The sequence below is a fragment of the Scophthalmus maximus genome, chromosome 17 (genome assembly GCF_022379125.1).
Source record: "Scophthalmus maximus strain ysfricsl-2021 chromosome 17, ASM2237912v1, whole genome shotgun sequence".
In the NCBI taxonomy this organism is placed as follows: domain Eukaryota; kingdom Metazoa; phylum Chordata; class Actinopteri; order Pleuronectiformes; family Scophthalmidae; genus Scophthalmus; species Scophthalmus maximus.
Genome location: NC_061531.1, coordinates 15,414,325 through 15,436,537, shown reverse-complemented (window position 1 = coordinate 15,436,537; position 22,213 = coordinate 15,414,325). Strand labels below are relative to the sequence as shown.

Sequence of the window (22,213 nt, the reverse complement as noted above, 5' to 3'; positions counted from 1 at the left end):
CTGCACAAAGAGTAGACAACACAAGGCTTGTGCACGCCGGGAGAGAAACGCATCATCAGTCATTTAGACGTGATAACAGGACGCTCCTCACTGAAGACGCACAGAAAGGTTCATGTTTATGTTTCTATCTTTAAAACTGAAAAACAGCTGAAACAAGATGATGCAAAACTGTTGACTGATCTCACATCAAGAAGTTACACTGTCACACTGTTTTCATGCGGTCTTTTCTACGTGGTCATAATAACATACATACTAGAACCATTCTCGGCTAACTCACTGTTAATCTCACCAGCTATCAGACCCAAATCATCTACATGGATCTTCAGTCGGATCCAACTTGGTTGAAACAATGTCCTGGACCCTGGATTTATGATAATTTATTTAAGATGAAAATCTTGAAAATGTCTCATGAGGAAGGTTATTCTTTTAAGCAGTAAAGGTTTCTCTCTCATGACTCAAGTCGTTTTGTGCTATTATTGTCAATTAAATGAGTCTTCTTGTGTAACTATGCTCAGTGTTTCTGCAAGTTAAATTCAACACATTTTTATTCCTCATTAAATCTAATTTCTCCACCAAAAGGGATGTATTTGATTCATATCACACTGTTAGTAAATGTTCGCTGTATAAAACTTAACATCACAAATAGAGGCTGTTCTAACAAACATATGAGACTATGAAACATAAAGTAAAAGAAACGACCAGTACCTCTGTAACAAATGGGAGAAAGTGACGTTTTGCTGCCACCTAGTGGTTGTTCCTGGTCACGATGTTCAGGACATCAGCTTCTCTATAAACACCAAGAATCCAAAGCGTTGGATCGAACAGTTAAAAGTTTTTAATTTCAAAACACAGCATTTCAAGCTCAGAATAACCACAGGTTTTACATGTACACATTTTAAAGACTGCAAAAATGATGTATAAAAAAATGATTACATCTATAGTGATTTTTTTTTAACAGAAGAAAAAAAAACCTCATTAAAAAAAAATCAAAATCTATGGCCCATATTCACATTAATGAAGCAACACATTGTGCTTGCTGCAATTTCTAAAATTAAATAAAAAAAAATCTACAAGCAAATCAAATAGAAAAATGTTTAAAAAAATGTGAAATAAGCTTTTTAAGAAATTAAAAAAGAAAAGTCAAAGTTCCTTAATTTTGAAAATGTTCACAACCTGTACAACAGCTTCGCATTACAGACGACAAAGAGAATATGACCACTACAAAAAAAACAGAAGGATTGCATCGGTGTAATAATGGAAAAAAAAGAAGTCAGGCTTTGTTTTCTCGTTCCATCGCAGAAGCGAACGGGAGCCTGAAGTAGAGAGATTTACAAAAAGATATTCAGAGAGTAGAAGGATTTGTGCTTCACCTGTTGGCTCAGTCTCGTCCTGATCACAGAAGCACTTTGAGGAGGTTGAAGCAGCCGAGGTACAAAACGTCGTCATGCTTCAACAGGAACAAATCTCCAGTTCATATCGAGGGAGGAGTTACTGTATCACAATCTTTTCACCGCGTCCACTCTGCCTCATCTACTGGGTATAAATGCTAAAACACATTTGTGAGACACTGGAGGTGCCGATGCATAAGGTCTCTCTTCTTATGAGAAACTGTAAATATGCATATTTTTCACTCGAATGTGCATTAAAACTTATGGTTGCGATGATTGGCAAGTGGATTTTTGATCTATAGCTGCTGCAGATCATTGCCAGACAGACTCAAGAATGCGTTTGTGTGTGTGTGTGTGTGTGTGTGTACACAGCTGTATCAAGGGAAATGAAGCTTCACAACTTTGCAAAAACAATGGAGAGAATTACAAGCAGTCTGGTGAAGAGCGAGCACCGCAAAACTGATCTTAAAAAGTCTGGAGAAATATTGAAGACATCAAACACTCCTCTGTATTCCAGTGCTTCACCATCGTCCGCAAAAAGAATAATTAAAAACAAAGGTTTCTGCTTCCAGTAGTATAAAAACATCTTGTCTTCATCAAATTCACTATTGTTCAATTCATTTTTTTGAACTGCATTCCCACCGTGCAGCTCATCTTTGTCCTCTGAGAGCATCGACGTTCACAGCTTCACAAGTTACAGTCACTGCTGTGGAAAAGTGGCTCATCATGAATGTATTTTTTTTTTAAAGCCACAGGAATTAACATTGTCCCAAGAGAAAAATTTAAAATAAAAATAAAAAGACCTGTACGACGTGCAATGCTGCAGGAAAAAACTGGTCCCAGGCGTCAGGGGTTTTAAGACGAAGCAATGCGAATGTGCATATGTGATATACAGTATGATGCAAATATCAGATTTTAAGTTCCACGAGCAGAAAGACTTCCTGAGCAACTGAGACGTTGCACTGTGAAATTAATCTACACTACGACAGTTTGATCGTTGTACTCGTCAGGTGGGAAGATTTTGAATTCCTCCCGTTTGCACGTGTAAGGCCTCTCCCTCGCCGTCCCGGAGGGGAGAGAGGAGACGTGGTACAGTACTTTACAAAAACAAAAAAAACAACAACCAGTAGTAATCAGTGCTAGTCTACGTGTACGAGCACTCCCAGAGTCCTCAACACCGCAATGCCTTGTTAAGATGTGACACTGCACAATGTCGTGGTGTGTTCATGTGTAAAGAGAGAAAGAAAAAATCAATATATTGGAGTGTATAAGTCAGTCCGAGCCCGTCGCATCAGACGGATTCCCAGCACCACCGATGAGTCTCGCATCAGCCGAGGATTGTGGAATCTGGAGAAGGTGGATTCGCCGCAGCCACGTCCCTCGCGTTTTTTACTTCAACCAACCAGCACAGAGCACATTTGGTTTTTCCCAATTTCTTAAGTCAAGTAAGACAGTTCATGGTGGAGGGAGGCAGGAGGTGGAGCGGCTGAGTGGAAAAAATCATTATCAGAGTTTAAGAAAACAACAACAACAACTGACTGGATGACAGACTCCAGGGACGTCAGTGCTGCAGACGGGACGAGTCCGGTGTCGTCTCCTGCGCTGGAGGGTTGTTGGGATCCGGTCGGCTGTTGGCCAGGTACTTCGCCCGCATGCTGGAGGTGTACTGAGGAAGAGAAACAGAAGAAAATGAGATTCATGATTTCACTCTTCTGAGTTGAAAAATGTGAGCTACAAGTAGAATCACAAGAGGGTAAAGTCACAACCACAACATCGAACAAAAAACTCTGTGTAGGATTTGAACTGAAACTGGTTTTTAAATCAAACGGATTCAAAGGCCTCGACAGAAAAATCCTTCTGGTAAATAAAACATTTAAATGCTGCAGTGAAGGAACACACTCGTGTACAGATCGGACAAATGCACATCAAAGCACAAAGGAACATGATTCACTCAACAGATCAGAGAAAATCCTACACAGACGACGTCTCACACTGGTAACTCCGGAGCGCTGGAGTCTACAGGGATCATAAATGATTCAGATACAGAAGGAACAGCACGGCAACAGCTAAAGAGGACGAGGATTTCAGGGGAGCGAGGAGTTGAGTTCGATACATATGTACAACATTTGTGGTTGAATTCCTTTCGCCTTTTTTTTTGCCGTCAGCCTTCTTGTACATCGCCAGGGCTGGTCATTCGTGTGCACCCATGCATTTGTGCAGAACAGGCGACACAAACACAAAAAGGGGCTGCATTTCAAACTCATGTGGAAACACTATGTTTGGACTTTTCATCTGTAATATATTCTTCTGATGTTGTGATCATCTGGAGTCTTTCGAGGACGTTAAATGCTGAGAACATGATTTACCTCTGACGTCGAAGATGTAAGAGATGAAGCTGAACAACATGCTAATTCTCAACAGCCTATGTTTGAGTAAAACAACGGGTTTTTACAAGTTGGACACAGAGAAATCCAGACAACCAAGTCCCCCCCCTCACCACTGAAATTATGATGCCACCGAGTCTGCTTTCAGACAATGCATCTAAGTCCGGACATTTTCCTGAACTTTTACCATAGCGTTCTCACACTATGTGAGAACGCAAATGTTGTTATCAAAGTTTTTCCTGCCAGACCCCTAGTGACATTTCTGTGTAAAAAAGTGAAAATACTAAAAACTAACTACATGACAACTAAATAACTGAATCCTAAATACAACGCAGTTCCACATGATCAGTCAGCTTCAGAATTTGACTGATTCGTTGTTGACTCATAGAACACGTTGAGCCTCGGGGCAAAATTACAGCATTGCATGCCCCCACCCCCCCCAATACATCTGTGGTGCAAGGGGTGTAGGGAAACATGCAGCCTGGGGCCACAGGAAAAACAAACATCAGGTGAGACACCAGGTGGGACAGGAGTCAGGACAGAGGGGGAGCGGGGTCGGGAGGGGGGGTCCAGCAGCCCTGTTGGGACCTGAGCAGAGGGGGAGTAGAGCCGGGGAGTTTGGGAGGTGGTACAGAGGAGGAGCAGGCCAGCGGGTGGAGGAGACGGGCATGTTTTGTACCTGTTGGTTACCAAAATGATCTTGAACTCTCCGAAGGCTTTAACTGCCAGCACTGACCGCTGTTACTGTCCGCAGCAGTCAAATACAACTGCATGGATGTGCAGGAAAAAAAAAATAAAAATGACAAGAAGAGAGTATAGAGATGTGACACAGAGCAGCGTCTAGGTCCACGCAGACACACAGACACCAGGGAGGGCAGGACGTCTGGTAGAGGTTCAGGCCGGAGGTCGGGGGCACGAGGGAAGAACTGAGGTTGGCTTTGAAATACAAACATCATTTTCAACATCTGAAAACTGAGTCAACATTAAGTAGGATCAAAAACTCTGGACTTGGAAAGAAGACAGAATCCTGCACACTGTCCCAAAACGTTTGCGTCCTTCGACCCTCATTGGACAAAAAGATTTTTTTTTTTTTTTCGCCCAAACGACTTCGTTAGGGCGATGTTGAGGGAAAAAGACATTCTAACATTTACGAGAATAAAGGTAAAACATTTAATCATGTAAACAACAGCTCTTTAGCGATACACATTCAAAATGGACCAAAGTCCCTCATTGTTATTTATCATGAAACCTACGACACTCGACAAACACGCTGCTCCGACCACGGCGTCCTCCATCTTGCTGTCGCTATTGTAAAAACAAGCGATGTTGCTATACCAACAGCGGGCCGTTCTTCTCAGGGTATCCACAGAACAGTTTGGTCCGAAAACACCTCAAATATAATTTTGATTGTATACGTAAATCCAAAATCTGAGTACCACAACAGGGGGTTTTAGTTTGTCTGGTTCCATAAATTCCTGGGATACTTTGCTCATCAGAAAAAAAAAAGAAGAAAAAAAAGGCAGACAGACAATCTCTCACTAACAGCTGCCAAATGACCCCGAGGTCTGGTGCTACAGCTCTCATGTTTATACAGGGAGCGCGACACCTACCGTGGGGGGAGGAGATTCTCGTCCGATCAGAGGCGTGTTCTCACAGCGAGAGTTCTGGAAGCTGGCGTTCTGAGCCCTGTTGAATTAAAAAACGCACACTGAGATCAAACAACAACAGGCACACAATCTCTACGTGTTGCTTTCCAGATGTGAAACTAAATACTGAACACAGGAAACTCCCTAAATCCGTTCTCAGCTTTTACTGCAGAGCAACAGCTGAATCTGCTGGCCGCTGCACGACTTACAGAAGAACCGAGCCGCTGTCCGGGGACATAACAAGCTGAATTCTGGGTACATGAAGTATCTACTATCGGTCACTCTAGGCAGAATACAGCCCGTGTTGTGAGACAGTGGTGACTCACATGTACTCGGTGACGGGGGCGTTGCTGACGGTGTGGGCGGCGGCAGGGATTGAGGTCTCGCTGCCGTAGCTGCTTCCACAGCTGTACAGGCTGGGCATGTGGACCCGGTACAGGTTGTCGTGGTTTTGCCTTCCTCCGTGGCTCAGGGACTCGTCTTCACTGTCTTCCTCGCTCCTGCAAAACACAAAACACTTCAACATCACCACCACCAGAGGGAACCCCTGCCCCTGACTGACTGATGACAAAAGGAGCATTAAAAAAAGAAAGCGCCACGTGGTCACGTTTTGTTTTTAGTCTCAGTCACGTTTTGATTCAATTTCACCACCACTGCCTGAGGGACAGAAAAAAGAAGATGAATTCTCTGCAGTTTAAAGTAAAGACGAGGCAGTTTTCCACTGACCCTAATGGGACTGAACAAAGACTGTAAAAATAGAGTCATGTAATTGGTTCAGCTTCTACAGGATAATTAATGGCCCTGGTTTTGCACCAGAACACTAAAGTAAGACAGTAGCCTACTTTTGTGATTCCACTTGCTTCTCTTCAATGCTTCTGTCAAAAGACTTCAATGGACAGAACAATGACACTGACATCATGGAGCCTGTCTCCCTCTAGTGATCATGACGAGCACAGGCCATTTCCTGCATACCAAACCTGTGAGATCATAGGCTTAGTGCAGTTTACAGCATGTTTTCAATTCAACATGCACATCAGGAAAAAGTGACAAAGTAATCAATCAATTCATAATACTAATAAACATAGATAAACCTAGAAAATGTTTAATATAAAACATAAATCTTCATGACAACTTTCCATCTCAAGCTGTAGTTGCAGAAAGGGTAAAAGGAATTAGCTTGAACGAATTACAAGAGAACAAGCTTAGCAGAACTAACCACAGAGGAGAACAGGCTGGTTGCGTGAAAGCCTTTGCTTTATAACAGGAAGCTCCAGCTGAGATCAGACCGATCAACATGCACCCCCCCTCTCCCCTCCCCTCCAATGGCAAAGGAGGGATCAGCTAATTATGTGGTGCTGCTGAGCTGACAGCTGTGCTTCTCCTCCAAGCCGCCCTGAAACCCTTATCTGGTGCCGATAGGACAAAGGAATCATTCCGATTTCACCCCTATGCTGCTGAAAACGACACCAGCTCTGACGGTGGTTAGGATAGATCTGGGTCAACTCGGCACAATTGGGGGGGAATGGGAAGTAATCTATTTGAGGAAGCAGCTGGAGCCTTCTGGACTTGTCGCAGCAGTTTGAACAGCAAACAAACACAAGTCTTACACTAAAGATGTTCATGTTTCCTCATCTGTATAGATTCTTTCCCCCCGAATTTCTTTGTCACCTTCATAGTACTCATTCCGTGTAACGACAAAATGGATATATAAAATGCTCTGAAACCATAATTAATTGATACGTTTATCCTCTTGAATTATTTCTCACTGTGTACACACAGTCACGCACACAGTCAGCTTAAAAAAGCTTTCATGCAGGTTCCTCTGTGGTTGTGCTGTCGAGACGGCCTCACCTCTTGTTCTTCCAGGTGTGGGGCACGCTGCAAACAATTGAGCTGAACATGAGCGCCGTGACGAAGGAGAAGAGCACGAGGTAGATGAGGCCTTCCAGTCCGTCGTAACACAGACCTGTCATGGCCTGGACGTAGTCCTGCAACAAACGGAGGCAGAGATTTTTTTTAACATGGTGTGTATAAAACAGATCATCAAAATAGTAAAGAGCAAAACTAAAATGCATGAAGAAGGAAAAAGCTGGAGTTGCTGTTTTAAACTTTCAGCATGTGGATTTGAGGGTCTTCAGAATGCATCCTCCTTATTTAAACTAGGTCAAAACAATGAGCTCGCAGCTGAAAGACGGTTGCAGTTTTACCTGAACCACTTCGCTCCACATTATCATGACCGAGAATCTCCATTCTGTACGCGCTGCACGGCAGAAACACAATTTGTATTCTACACAAGATACTCTTAATTTTCAAGAAATAACAAACTCTGGCATGATAAAAGGGGCAGAGGAAGGGGCAGCATGAGAGTGGCCCCACTCGCACATGTGCACTTGGAATTCTGAAAAAAAACCCTGAGGGACAATCCTCCAAAGGCAGAGACGATGGCCAAGTATTTATCATTCAGCTAGTTTCATAAATGATACACAGCTGGAACAAGAACTCGCAATACAGAAGGGCAAATGTTATTTATGGTGACAGGTGTAGTCAACTGCACAAGCATGAAAGAGGGGTTGTCTCATGCAACTAAAGCTGCGCTACAAAGGTGTCACTACAAATCAATCCTCAGGTCCTTTTATTCCCCTCTCCCATCAGACACGGAGCGACCACACAGTCTTCTCTTGTAAAAGTCTTCTCCTCCCTGCTCACCATGTGCAGGCTGCGACAGTCCACCAGCGCAGTGAGCTGATGTAGGCTGATCTCCGTGGTATTCAGTATCCCTTGGATCTCCTCCAAACTTCCCTGCAAGAGAATGAGGGAAAAACAAAACACAGTTGAAACACAGTCTTAACTTGAAAAGCATCTGTGGCACCTTTGTGTACTTGGATGCTACGACTGATCACAATGATGAAATGTGTGCGTTACAAAAATGTGAGTAAGTGGCCGTTTCCTACTTCTGCCTGTAAAGAATAAAAAACTGCAAAAAGGAAGCAGTTTTACTTTCCCCCATAAAAACGACTTAAGCCGATTATCAAAATAGTTGACGATTAATTTCGTAGTCGATTACGAATCGATTAAATGTTGCAGCTCTAAGCTGCAGCAGAAAAAATAATTGATTTCCATGTCTGATACATTCCAAGAGGCTGCTTCTCTTCTTCACAAGTTTCAGCAGAAAACATCATCTGATTATCTGATTGAAAAGGTTTCCACGGCCTCAGCACATTTCTTTGTGTGTGTGTGTGTGTGTGTGTGTGCATGTGAAGTGAAATATGCCTCTCTCTCCCTCTCACTCTATTCCAAATGTCAGCTCTCGTTTGTGCTTCTGTCAACACAGTGTTAAGGACCAAGCACTAGACAATACACACAGTGCTGCATTGACGAGGGCCAGTGAAAGCCGAATGCAGCTAAATGGACATAATGCGCGGCGTCCCAGGTGGGCCGTCAGCAGATCTTTATGTGGACAGGTGCACTTCTCTGCAGGTCAGTCGCTTGGTCTCATTCACTGGGATATTCTGTCATCACAAATGGCACAATAGTAAAGGGCAGCTTGTGGCCCGGGGGTCATGGATACCCCCGTAATGTGCCATTTCTAGTAAAGAGTGTTTTGACTCGGGGGCTGGAAACGTACCTTAGTTTGTTTATACTCTCTGGTGGCAGAGCGCAGCAGTTCGGACACGTCGTCCTGCATCTCCACCAGCGCTTTGTGGCTGCCCGAAAGCATCTGAAATAAAAAAGGAATAAATATTGTAGCAGGCAGCGCATCACATCTCAACAGAGTTTTTCATTTTTAACCATTACCAAGAGTCTCCCTTTGTAGTCAAGTGCAGATTGAGTGGAAGCTGACAAGTTATAGATGTGAGCTGAAAGACTTACTCACAGTATATATAGCTTTCTTTTCTGTACTAACAATAGATGCCTCGACTCCAGCAGCACTCCAAAGTTTTAATTTATTCATGCAGCTTAAAAGGTAAAATGAAGGTAGTCCATTAGAAGAACCTATAGAGCCACAGTAAAAGTGAAATTCTAGTAATATAAACATCATACTTTGAAGCAGGCGCATGTGATTAGCACAGATACACAGGAAACGCTGCCCTGCTTCACTTTTCCTGCCTGGCAGAATGGGATGTATTGTACTATTGCATCATGGGAAAAAGGTTTTCCTTTGAGGCACTGGGAGTGACTCAATGTGCCCACTTGAATTTTCATCAGTTGGAAGGCCATGCATCATGCAGTGAACATGTCTATGATATTTTGTCAACTGAGATTTGACCATCATAAAGCATCACATTGACGCTCAAGCTAAATCTAATAACTATAAAAAAAGACAAACAAGCAGAAAGAGGTTTTAGTAATAAATGGACTCACCTGCTGGAACGGGTTGACTCTTTCCAGACTGCAACTCAGGTAGTGCTGCAGGATTTCTGTGAGTGAAAGGACAATGGGAACAAAACATTAACATTAAGCCACATGAACTCACATGTCAGGCTGTAGATAACATTTATTTACATTATCTCAAATAGTTTTAAATACTTTCAACAATAGTCCAAACCCAAAAGAAATCTAACATATATACATAACAATATCATATATGACAAGGAGAAGCAGCCAATAGAGGCCGGAAACAACCAACAACTAATCAACTACTGTTACAAAATATTCAGTACTTTAGTTCTATTCATATTAAAACAACTCATCAAAACAACAGCAAAGCTCAGGAGATGCAAAGCTTGTTTTGTAGTGTTTGAAGCTGAGCAGCTGGACAGCTAAACAATAAGCTGAAAATCACTAGAAAACTCTGTGGAGCAGATTCAGGTGATAACTCTCTGTTTATTGCCACATTAAGAAATATGCTTCTGCTATCTCATATTTCCCACTGCACTGTGCTTGACCTGCAATGAGTCACTGTTTTCGGCTACTTCTCTTTTGTTCTAGGGAAAGGGAGAGAGGCCAAGAGAATTTTTTTTTCTACCATGTTCCCAGCTGCCGAGTCAGAGCTCGACTGCCGCAGTAACAGTGCGCCCGCTGAGCTAATCCTGAGCACCGAGGGGAAATGTTCTGAGGGAGTGAAGTTCAAAAAGGTGCTGTAATTGTATGAATGAATTAATGGGTTTTTCTCTCGACGCAGCAACAACAACAAAAAAACACACCACAGCCAGTGAGCGGCTTTAGGCATTACCCTCGCTTACTTCACATGCTGTTGCTGCCCACTTCGATCAGTTCTCCTAAAGCACAGCAGTGAGTGGGAAGAGATGAGAATTCCTTCATACATGTGACTCAAAAGGCTCCAGCAATATCCTCAAATACAAAAACTGTGAGAGAGTAGAGCACCACCGCCAACCTAACACAAGTGACGTCCAGACACACACACACACACACACACACACACACACACACACACACACACACACACACACACACACACACACACACACACACACACACACACACACACACACACACACACACACACACACACACACACACACACACACACACACACACACACACACACACACACACACACTGCTGTGTCAGGAGCTTCTTTCCCACACAGCTGAGCATGAGAGGAGAGTTTCCGGTGCAGTAAAAAGTACAAATGAGGCATGCTTCTGTCGATCCTGCTCCAATAAAAACACCCACACATTTAAATGTCAGGAAGAGCAGATTTTAGCTGGAGTCTGACTTTTGGTAATAGACGGAAATAATTTGATGCCTCATCATCATGGGGCTGGGGTCGGTTTTGTGTCCCGCTTCCTTTCAATTCAATTGCTTTTTTGTTGCCACTGATCCCCGTAGCGGTAAATTATGATTTTTTTTTTCTGCTCATGACTCAGTAATGAAACCTCAGACTTTTCAGCGACAGTGCAGTGGACATGACGGGGGTATTTGTTCATTTTTATGATCAGATTGATTAGCAGTGAGTCGCGACTTCGGGTCCCTCGGGAGCCTGCTCATTGGACAGAGATTTAGGAGGACATTATCCCAGCAGGTTAAAAAGTTTGGGCAGGGTTAGGAAGTCAAAACAAATCTGGTTCCGGTCCCTGGAGATTCGCAAAAAACACATGCTCAGAGCATTTTGTTATCATAGGTTTTCCGAGCAGGAGAACTGCTGGCACCAGCTGTCAACTAGACCGAACAAGCAAATGTACTTGAGTCAGACTGGCCTCTTAGTGAAGGCTTAGGTGTTGACACACACATATATTGATGGGCAATTTTGGGTTTTAAGTAGTCGTCTTGGGAGAAAAATCTGCAGCTCATGTTTGTCACTGCTTCTGCATTAAAAAAAAACAGACAAACAAAACCAGCAGAATACCGGAGACATACAAAAGATAAACTTTCAGTTTGGATTAAAACCATTTGTCTTAGATTACTACACAATGAAGAGGAAGGAGAGGGCAATAAGGGTTGTTGAAATGGTGCATGTTCAAACAGAAAGAAACAGAAAGCAATAAGTCCATTGTAGTAATAACAGACTTTGTGCTATCAAGAGATTTGTCTGGTGCAATTTCAGAAAGGCAAGAACTGCAAAAAGGAAAATATACAAGGAATAACATTGTAACAGGGTTCTTAACCAACTGTTACAAAATCTAAATTAAAGACTTAATTCAGTCATTGAACTATAAATTAAAGATTTCTTGGAACAGCTAAATAGTTAACAATCATTTCAGGGGGAAAAAAAACCCAGACTCCATGAATCCGCCCTGGAGCAAAAATACAATTTCATTGCTGCTGAATAAAACATAGAAGGAGTTGGTGCAGCACAACACTTACAGCTGCTGCCCTGACTTCTGCCCAAAAAATCTTGGACCGCATATTCAGCAGGCACCAGCAAGAAGAGGAGTAAAAGACACATTCTGAAGCTGCTGCTGAAAACCAAAAAGGCACAGAACCCCGACGTTTTTACTAAGCACCATCTTCTGATTTGTTTTATTTTCCCTTAACTGAAGAGAGATGCAGGGAAATGTTATGTCTCTGATCCTCTCCTATCTCCCCTCATACACATGATTGGACAATTACTAAAATGAGACGCCACAGAGACGCTCCTGTACTGTTTTAAAAGGCAGCCCGTCGCCCCCCTTGACCCTGCAGCTGACGTGGCAGTAAATCTACAGGGTTTAAAGAACATCCCCGCTCCCCAGAACACTGGTGCACAATAAACACGTCCTCTGCGATTACAGATGACAAATATTCATTGTTTTTAAGAGCTTAAAAACCCTCTGTTTACAACATGCATGTGAATGGGCACTTATGTACGTTACTCATACCTTGATTGATGACTCCGTACTGGTCCGCCACTTTTGTGACATACGTGTCAGGAGCAACACAGAAGTCACTCGAGGTCTACAAAATAAGAAACATTGACAACTATGAAGTGAAACAGCATCACAGACATTAAATCCACCCTCATCCTCTGATGCGGGTAATTGATCACAGCTTTAAAAAACTGTTTTACAGCGTGCCAGGCTCTGCTCTGCTGAGAGCCAACATACAAACTAAATTGAGCACATTTAAATGTGAAGTCTGATTCATGTGCAGAGGAGGAAAATCCTCTGCATGAATGTCTAATTTGAATGAATAAAATATTGTAATTCGTTGGTGATTTTCCTCATCCTCCCGGAGAATAAACTTTAAAAATGTCTGTTTGAAATAAGTAATGAATAAACATTATTCAAACCGTCTGCTGTGGTCTGGATTTAAGTAGTTTTGTGTGGCAGTCGAATTAGCTGCTTTGGCCCTCTGAGAACAAGGGCTGCAATGTTATGTCTACAGAGCTAATTCCAGTTGTTCTGCTTGTGATCGCTGGTTTTAATCACCATCATTAGACTTGAGGGTTTTTTGGAAAATCCAGAGTCAACAATTTCTGAAACTTATGCTACTGTCTTATCACCACAAATGTAGTTGTTTCAACAAAAGCACATATTATACTGCACTGAACAGCATCATACTACTTGAATGAGCACCCTGTATGTTTCAGTGCACATTTAAGAAATATTTAAACTCTTCAACTTATGAAGTGAAACCAAATTCCCCATCCGAGGCCAAATTCTGTAATCGTCGGCTTTGTTATCCAATTATACGCGATGAACTGTGCGAGCTCTACCTGGAAAACAGCATCACGCTCGGGTGGAGACACTTACCGCAGAGACAGCTAATTCCAGCCCCAGGGACACCCAGCTGATAACCAGGGCGACGACACCAAACAAGCACACCCTGGGGAGACAGAGGGGCGGGTGTGAAGTGTAAGTATCTCTAACCTGCTGTGTGATTCATATGTACATCTTCAATCAAATACACACGAGATGTCTTCCAGCTAATTAAAGCAGCCTTTTTCATATTGGACCAGTGATTCATTGTGAGCACTTTAATCTTCAAATTGCGGAGGGTAAAGGTTCAACGATTAGATGATTCATCCATGAGTAAATTAACGTAAATTTATTCAGCAACTATTTTGACAATCAATTAATTGTTTCAAGTCATTTTAAAAAGGAAAAAAACATGAATATTTTCTTTTGTCCTTAGTTGTCTTTTTTGGGGTTTTGGACTGTTGGTTGGGGCAAAACCAAGACATTTGCTGGCTTGATCGTTGGGAAACTGATGGGACATTTGTAAAGACCAAACAACAAATCCTTTAAATGAGAAAACAACAAGTTAAATGAAAATAATTGTTAATCTGAAGGGAATACAGAAGGAGAGGAATGGATAGACACTGTGCAGGTCCATCAACAGACTCTCATGGATTATTCAAGTTAAATGCAGCTAAATGCTGATTGTGCTGAAAACCCAGCGGGAGAATAATAAAGCCCAACAATCTATTGATTCCACCACGGGGGAATATAAGATTAACCATGAATGAAAATGAAATGCTAAAAAAAACAAAAAAAAACAATGGTTGTGTGTTTACGTATTTGGCATCTGACATTAAAGGACAAAATGTTCTCAGATGGAAATAAGGGTATATTAATCAAGCCACAAAGCATCTATAGTAATCATCCAAATTACTGAAAAAGTCCTGATATGATGCTGGTGCTGAATGAATTTTGACTGGGCTGATATCTTATACGGAGCATGAATTCCTCCTGAATACACTGTGATGACAAGGTGGCTCTGATGAGTCTCTGGGGATTCATGTACAGCATTCTGCCATCGACTCAGCGACAAAGAGCTGAAATAATTTCCCAAGGAAGAGTTATTTTTCCCTTAAGTGCCCTTGTGGCCAGGATCTTGTGATTAGTCTCACCCTATAAGTGTTGCCTTGGAGTTTCGAATGAGGCCAAACAGCACCAGAAGGCAGATGAGGACGTCGAACAGTAGCAGGCCTATGTAGCCCAGCCACCTGTGGAGACAAATGTCATTAACAGCACATGACTGAGAGCAACACAGCAACAAAAAAAAACATCTCTCAGCAGCGCTCCTTCTTCAAAGCAACGTTTTATAACTGGCGTTGTTCAAAACAAATTTCAAGTTGGACGCCAAAAAATTGTGTTAAATCGAGATGAGACTTTATTGATCCTCAAAAGAAAATGCAGATAGATCTGTGAGCCAGTTGCATACTCTTAAGCATACTAAATATTTTCTAACAAACCATGAAACTCAATGTAAGATTCGTGGCAACTTGTCGGTCCGTGCTCGTGTCTTCTCACCACTTTGGACTGATTCAGACATTAATTTCAACGCACAAACTTATCCCTCAGAGCAGCGCCAGACAAAACTGGGAAAAGACTGCAGAACTTTCAACCTTTCAACAATAATGAACTCACAGATGAGTGACAGCAGGGATGTGAATTATTAAAGAAACATGCATCTGCATAGAAAAATGAATGAAGCGATGCGGCACATGGTCTGTTGTTGTATGCAATGTTCAAATGCTTATTATCACTGCTGCAGAATCTCCTACCTCAGGAGCTGGATTATATACGTTTTGTTTTTCGTGTCGCATGACGCTTGGACGTCACTATCAGAGACTCACCTGTACCAGTCGTACAGCTCAATGTTGACGGCCAGATCCTCCAGGGAGACGTTGGTGTTGTCCCAGAAGGGAATCTCTGCCATCTGTCGGACCAGCTCGTCCAGCTGGCCTTGCAGCTTTTGGATGATGGACAGGTAGTCTGCGTGCAGGGCATACTGGCCCTCAAGCTGCTGCAGATTGTCGTCTACCGTCTGGTTCAATGAGGATGTGCTGTCGTATACCTTGAATCATCACAGGGACAAAAGAAAAAAAAAAGAATTTCATGATCGAGCACAGAGAAAAAGGGGGATTCACTATAAAGCGTCAGTGGTGGAGGAAACCAGGACTGCTCATGGCAGTGGGGCGATGAATTATTGAACACGGTGCTGCAATTTGTCTTACCAGCTTCTGCACTCCAGTGATTGTGCGGTTAGCGTGGCGCAGGGAATACGTCAGCCGGTTCACTCCATCACAAGTCTCGCCGTTCCCATAGAAACCAACAGCAATGCCAGCGCTGGGGTGGAAGGGGGGGGGGGGGGGGCAAAAGGAAGGGAGGGGAGACAGGGTGGTGGTGGTGGTGAGGAGGAGGGATTAGCCAAAAAGGACACAGAGAGGAGACAGAGATGAGAACGAGCGAGGGAGGGGGGGCAGCGGGGCAGTGAGAGAGGCGTGTGAACTCTACATTAACCCTGTCGGCTCAGACGCCGGTCAACGGGCTCCATTCAGCGGCAGCAGAAAGACTCCATACAGAACCATGGAAACACAGAGGAATGAACCAGCTATGCCCCCAAACCCCACACTACGGCTGACAAAGGCCGTACTGAGGCAGGAGATCAGCTCCCGTTTGCACAGACAGGCCTCAGGTTTACAGAAAAACAGTTCCGGCAACTGCACAGGCACAGCAACGGGAAAAAATATTTGAAAGTTGATTTGCCTGCTACTGGCAATCTTTTATCTTGATATTTAGTAAAGAGTAGGAACTGTTCACAGTAATTGCTTTGTTCGTTTCAGTGACAAAAACTCAACTCCCTGTCTGTGCTCTGAGAAGCAATTTGAAGACAAGAGGGCTCAGTGGTGAAACCTCTCCCTGTGCTGCTGCAGCTGTTGGTCTTTTTTGCTAACGTCCATCCGTGATGCCAGAGTGGATTTTATCACGTGGGATAATGATGAGCGAACCAGTCCAAGCTAAGTCTAACAGTGCTCAGCCAGCCATCGGTGGGGGCCTCCCCTTCCTGGAGGGTACTGCTAATCTCTTCCTCTCACACGCTGCAGTGTGAAGGAGGTGAACAGGAGCCGTGCAACTGCACAACCTCGCACTCAAATGTGCACCTGTTCAAAAAACTATTTTTTTCTTCGAGATAATCCTAATATCGTTAAAAGAGGTGCAGTTCTTTGTGCAATGATGCCAAGTGAGGCTTCGTTGTCCAAGAACAAAGCACCGAAATGTCTGATCACTCCAACTTCAGTTTTACTTGCTTTCTCTGGAACATATTTGTGCGTGGGTAGGAGCACACACACTAATACAGTGATTGTAATGCAGTTCTTGTACTCATCGGGTCCCCAAGCTCTTTGTGCTCCCCTGAATCAGCCGTGATGGCTCTCCAGTGGCCCATCAACAGGAGGAGGAAAACAGGAAACAAGCGCTGTGTTCATGGACAGAAAGCATGAGCAGATGGTACAGTTCTCACACTATCGTCTACAAAAAAAATAACAAAACATAACTTTCCGGTGAATGTATATAGCATTCCTATTCTTCAAATTACTAAGAAAACATTACCCCATCATCATTACTGTACATTCCCAACAGGAGTTATTGTGTTTCTGATAAGCTGTTTTACAGAAATGTGATTTCATTTCACCTGGGATCATTTATTGTGTCGTGAAACTTGGTCATTTTCACAACTTCTGATTTGCTATTGGTATGTGAACATATTGAGAAAAAAATCTCAAGTCTATTTTTATTTGGTCTCTGTGTCCTAAGGAAACAGAGAGACATGCTGTTTCAGGTCGTTTCTCTCTGAATCTGTAGCCTTTTGCAGTGTTTAGTGCAGTGACCACATTCTTCAAACATTAACCAAGATTGTCAGTTGTTGGCTGCCGTCCTCCCCTCTTCCTGTATCTTTGTGTGTGGGTGTGTGAATGCAAAGCAGCGAGCAAAAACAAGAGAACTGGTAAATGCCACTTGCGAAAAAAATGCAGACAGGATGCATCTTAAAGATGATTTACTCCTGAGATCTTGATGCTTTCTTCTCGTCTTGGCTAGAGAAAGATCATTCTGTCTATCTCTCCTCTTCTGCTGTGGGCAGAAGGCTGTAAAACTCAAACACTTATCAGGAAGAGTTTAAATACAGCCTCCCTGAAAACAGCACCAATTTGTCTGATAATATTCTGAACTAACTAACAAGGCCCTGTACTTGGATCCAAACACACACACCCCTCATCGGTGTCTATCCGTCAGTTAGACTCACCTGCAGACGAGTGTTGCTATGATAACACACCAGGCCGTGCAGCAGCAGTCGGCGTTGGGCTGCTCCTCGCTTTTTTTCCGTCGGCAGCACAGCCAAATGGAGTAGAAGAGCAGAAACAGGAGGTCTAGGGCCAGACAGGCGAGCGCCACACCGCCCAATAACAGGATGGACTGATGGAGAGGAGAAGAGGGTTATGGAGGATTTACTGCCAGTACCACTTTAGTGTCAATAACGGTGGGGTTAATGGCCTTTCCCGAGTTTCCACACAACATAACACAGTATGACTGAAGAGTTGAGGGCCAAATACTTGGCCTCACATACTTTACATTTGACTTATTTGTGATGTCAGACCTTGCTGATTTGTGTGCAAGTACCCAAAACACACACTGTGATAAGAAGAAAATACCTATAAAATAAGATCTTATAATAAGATTATAAGAATAATAGATCTCACCTTCCCCTGTGATATAAAAAGAACAGAAAAAAGGCGGCATTTGATTTTGGAGTTCAGAACAGCCTGTTCATTTCAGCAAAAAAAATAAACAAACAGGGATAATTGTGGACTTAAAGCAAATGAGATAAATGCTTCCTGGCCTGAACAACTCTAAAAAGAACTGGTAATATCTACTACACACGTAACTAGAAATATACAGTGATAGTTACACCTCTCAGCCAAAAACAGCACTTCCTATTTGGGTCACACAGAGGGGCTCGGAGTTCACTGTACACTCCTGAGGATTCACCCTGACACTTTTCGTTTTGTGAAAAATCCATTGTTGTTCAATTTGTTCAATTGTGTCAACGAAACGCCACAGTGACAGGCACAAGCCCAATGCCGCGGTTTGTCGACCTGCTCACGCCAGAGACTGAACTCAGTCTCGTCAGTGAGGATAAAGCGATAAAGTCTGGGCAACACAATATCCAGCGAGACCAAACCCAATACCGCTCAGTGCCGACTGAGACCACACAGACCGGCTCACCGGGCGCGAATGACATTGAATGACTCGGCTCCTGAATGTTGCTCTTCTTAGGGTTCACCGAGTGCAACAACACAACAGGAGTGAGAAAATACTATTCTCCCACTTGTGGTGCATCACTTCCATGTCATTTGTGCATCATCGTGACGTAGCAGCCCCGACAGCGAGCACCGCTCACAGTTCAGCCATCTGGACATGTCAAGACTTCCCCCGGAGCCTGAGTGAGAGCACTGCGTCGTCAGTAATTAACAGCTTGTCATCACAGTAGGCTGATAATCATGGTTTTTAGCGAGCCGGCCCGATGATGACTTCTTTTGTGTTGCTCTTGTTGAGATAAAATGTGTGAAGGAAGTGAGATGCGGTGCTGAATTAGCAGGGTGTTTTGATCAAATCTGCATTGTAGTTTTATCCAGCTCATTCAGTTTCCTCTGAATATGCTCATTTTGACAGTGACGTTGTTTGTGTTCAACCTCTCGCTGCTCATGCTGGACGTCAGATGCAACCACCCAATGAACCCTTCCTGTATTCTGCCAAAAAAGGCTCCCGATCGTCCCGCCGACAGTTACACAATAACAACAATAATGTCCAGTGCCACCTCAGGTCAACATTACACTCCTTTGAAATGCTTGAAATTTTCTCTCCCAGTTCCCACAAAAAACAGTGAATTGTCCCAACACCCACTCAAGTGAGTCAAAGTGAACAAGTATGTTTGTACTCTTATCACTCAAACTGGCTTTCATTTTCAAAAAAGGAATGGCTGAATAAGCCTCAGAATATTATCACCACACATTGACCCACAGCTAATGACCATGCATGACTGGAACATGTATTCCCACTTCTCCGGAACCGTGTTTCACTTCAGGGTTTTCTGAATCACACTTCCACGGTATAAAGGGGAAACACCATTTTCCTGTTACCACAAAAAAAACCCTGTTGCTGGCAGTTTTTTCCACTCCCATCTATTGCGACATGCTACACACTCATTAGCCTCTTAAAAACCACAACACCATAGACGATTTGGTAATAACACAAAGTCCATTAATTAAAGATACTTGTTATTATTTTTGGATTAGACAATGTTGGCACATTCAGCTCTTCAATATTTTGCCCATGACAAACGAAAAATCTTCCCATCCTACCAGACAAGGGATTTAGTTGAGTGAACATCTTACAACATGGCTTTCACAGCTTATTACACGATGTCTTTGTTGAACATTAAACCAAAAAGAAGGCAGGCACGGTAAACTGAAGTTAATGTTGAACCATGCGAGGCTGAAGACTATTCAATCTTTCAGATTTTTTAAAGATACAGACAAATCACTGAGACATAACCAGTGCACCAGCCGAGTGTTCACCGAAACAAAATGCATCGTGATTAATGAGTAAGTTCAACAAACAACCTCTGCAACAAGAAAACCAAGTGTCACTTGACCTATATTCTGAGATTCTCTTTAATGTATACAATGTGGACAACTGTTCGTCGGTCTCCCCTCCCCCTCGGCTTTAGCTGTTCACCAGGCTGTGAAGTCAGTCGCCTTACAAGCAGTTTAACCACTTTAATCTGAGAACATAATTAGCAGGGGGGGGGGGGTTACTGCAAAGGCACTTAAAGGGTCTGGATTCTCTGCGTGTTGTAGAGATTAGAGTCACACGCGTGTGGGATAACAGAAAACTGCTGATGGTTTTATATCTTGAAGAAAATAACATTTGAGCGAGGACTCAAACGTGGCTCTCCGTCTGTACACAATGTCAGCTGGTGTGGCAGAGGTCAGGACATGGACATAGCAGCTACACACAGATGGTGACATGGATCAAAAGGTGGAGAGGGGGGAGGAACAGGTGGAAGCGGGTCGTCCCTCCTCCCTGGGAAAACTGCTCTTCTTCATCTACACACCATCAGCATCACATTAACCAGGCAGTGAAATCAAACATTGGTTATAAAACATGAACGTTGGTATCCCATCGTTTACAGGCACACACGAGCGAACCCCTTACCTGTTGATAGGTCCAGTCCTCCGGCCGGAAGTCACTGCTGGTTTGCTCGAACTTGAAGTTGAAGTGTGGGAGCCTGTGCAGCAGCTTCACCCACCAGGGTGGAGAGAAGCTGGCCACCGACGCCATGATGGCAGAGTGGAAGAACCAGAGAGATCCAACAACAGGCGAGGGATGCGTGGGGCTGTCGGACCGGAAGAGGAATCCACTCCACAGAGTGTGTCTGTCAAAAGAGGCAAAAACACAACTACGTCACTGCTCGTCTGGAAGCACAAGACGCTGGCTGACGAGTTGCGCACAGGTTGCAAGTGTCACTCATGACAATCGAATATATATTCAATGGATTCAGCTGCATTGCGGTGGATGCACACTTCCAAAGCCGCACAAGTGCGCGTTGACATGACAACAAACTGCTTAAGTAGTTAGCTGCTGCTGCTGCCACACCTGGCGCTTAGCCAAGCTAGCTGGTTAGCTTAGTTAACCAGTTAACAAGCTAAAACAGAGTTGGGTGTCACTTGGCGTTGGTTCCTGCCCACATGTTACCCATTAACACCCCGAGGAGCCGTGGTCCACCACAACGTTCAGTTTTAAAAAAAGACTAAACAAAAACAAAAACAAACGGCTGTTTAAGCTTCTTGGCAATGTACCCGTGATGCAGCTAGCGTCGACTCGGCTAACGCGTTAGCCCCGGTGTTAGCCGCGGGTTGGTGCGCTCCGCAGGACAACAAGTCGCTTCTGTTCCTCTCGGCATTCTGCTCCGCGCGGCTTGTTTACATCCTGTTGTTGTGTCTCTGTTTGTTTGTTTGTTTGTTTGTTTGTTTTTCTTGGCGTCGGTGAGTTTCCTCCTCAGTTCAGCAGCCCCTCCGAGTCAAGCCTCCGTCCGGTCGCAGCTGCGGCGCAGTGGAGACTGGAGGCGACTGTCTGCTCACCGGCTGGAAGCCGCCGCTCGGTCCAGTTAGGAGTCGCACAACACAATTATAAAATGATAAAATGAAATAAAAGATAAAACGTACAACAAAGACAGTAACAACTTGTAACACTGAAATGGCCGAAAATGAATAATTAGTCTAAATAACAGAATGCTACAGGAACGCACACATTCCCATCGTTTGTCTTAGCAAGTAAACAAACTTTAAATGATTTGATTGCACCCGAAGTTTATGATTTCATATTTTATGAATGGTATGAATGGTTTTTTATTTAATCAATTTTGTGGTTTTGATCATATACCGTAAAGGTGAGCGTACAGGGGCACTTGAAATGTAGGTGCGGCTGGTTTGTGATATGAATGACGGCACAAAAACGTCACAGCAGCGCCACCTAGAGGCGCCCCCGCTTATTGTCAAGATCTTTTATCGTCATAATATATTTGTTCTTTTTACCAGTGTTTGAGTATGTCAAAACAAACAAACAAA

At 43.5% G+C, this 22,213-nt stretch overlaps 2 protein-coding genes across 2 annotated transcripts in view; one reads left to right on the top strand and one right to left on the bottom strand.

The window, feature by feature from the left end:
• Positions 1-820: 820 nt before the first annotated feature.
• On the bottom strand, positions 821-21,926 carry ttyh3a (tweety family member 3a). The gene is made up of 15 exons (XM_035614428.2): positions 21,446-21,926; positions 20,802-21,021; positions 17,830-17,999; positions 15,764-15,875; positions 15,383-15,603; positions 14,654-14,749; positions 13,554-13,626; positions 12,681-12,756; positions 9,781-9,836; positions 9,044-9,136; positions 8,125-8,217; positions 7,270-7,406; positions 5,745-5,918; positions 5,383-5,458; positions 821-3,054 (listed from the first exon to the last, which is right to left on the bottom strand). Exons 2-15 carry the CDS (start codon positions 20,925-20,927, stop codon positions 2,950-2,952), a joined length of 1,608 nt encoding a protein of 535 aa, XP_035470321.1. The 5' UTR covers positions 20,928-21,021; positions 21,446-21,926; the 3' UTR covers positions 821-2,949.
• Positions 21,663-22,213, top strand: part of snx8a (sorting nexin 8a) — a 9,215-nt gene continuing 8,664 nt past the window's right edge. Inside the window, exon 1 of the mRNA XM_047327959.1 lies at positions 21,663-21,752. The gene's annotated coding sequence lies outside the window, so the exon portion shown is untranslated. The remainder of the gene's footprint in view (positions 21,753-22,213) is intronic.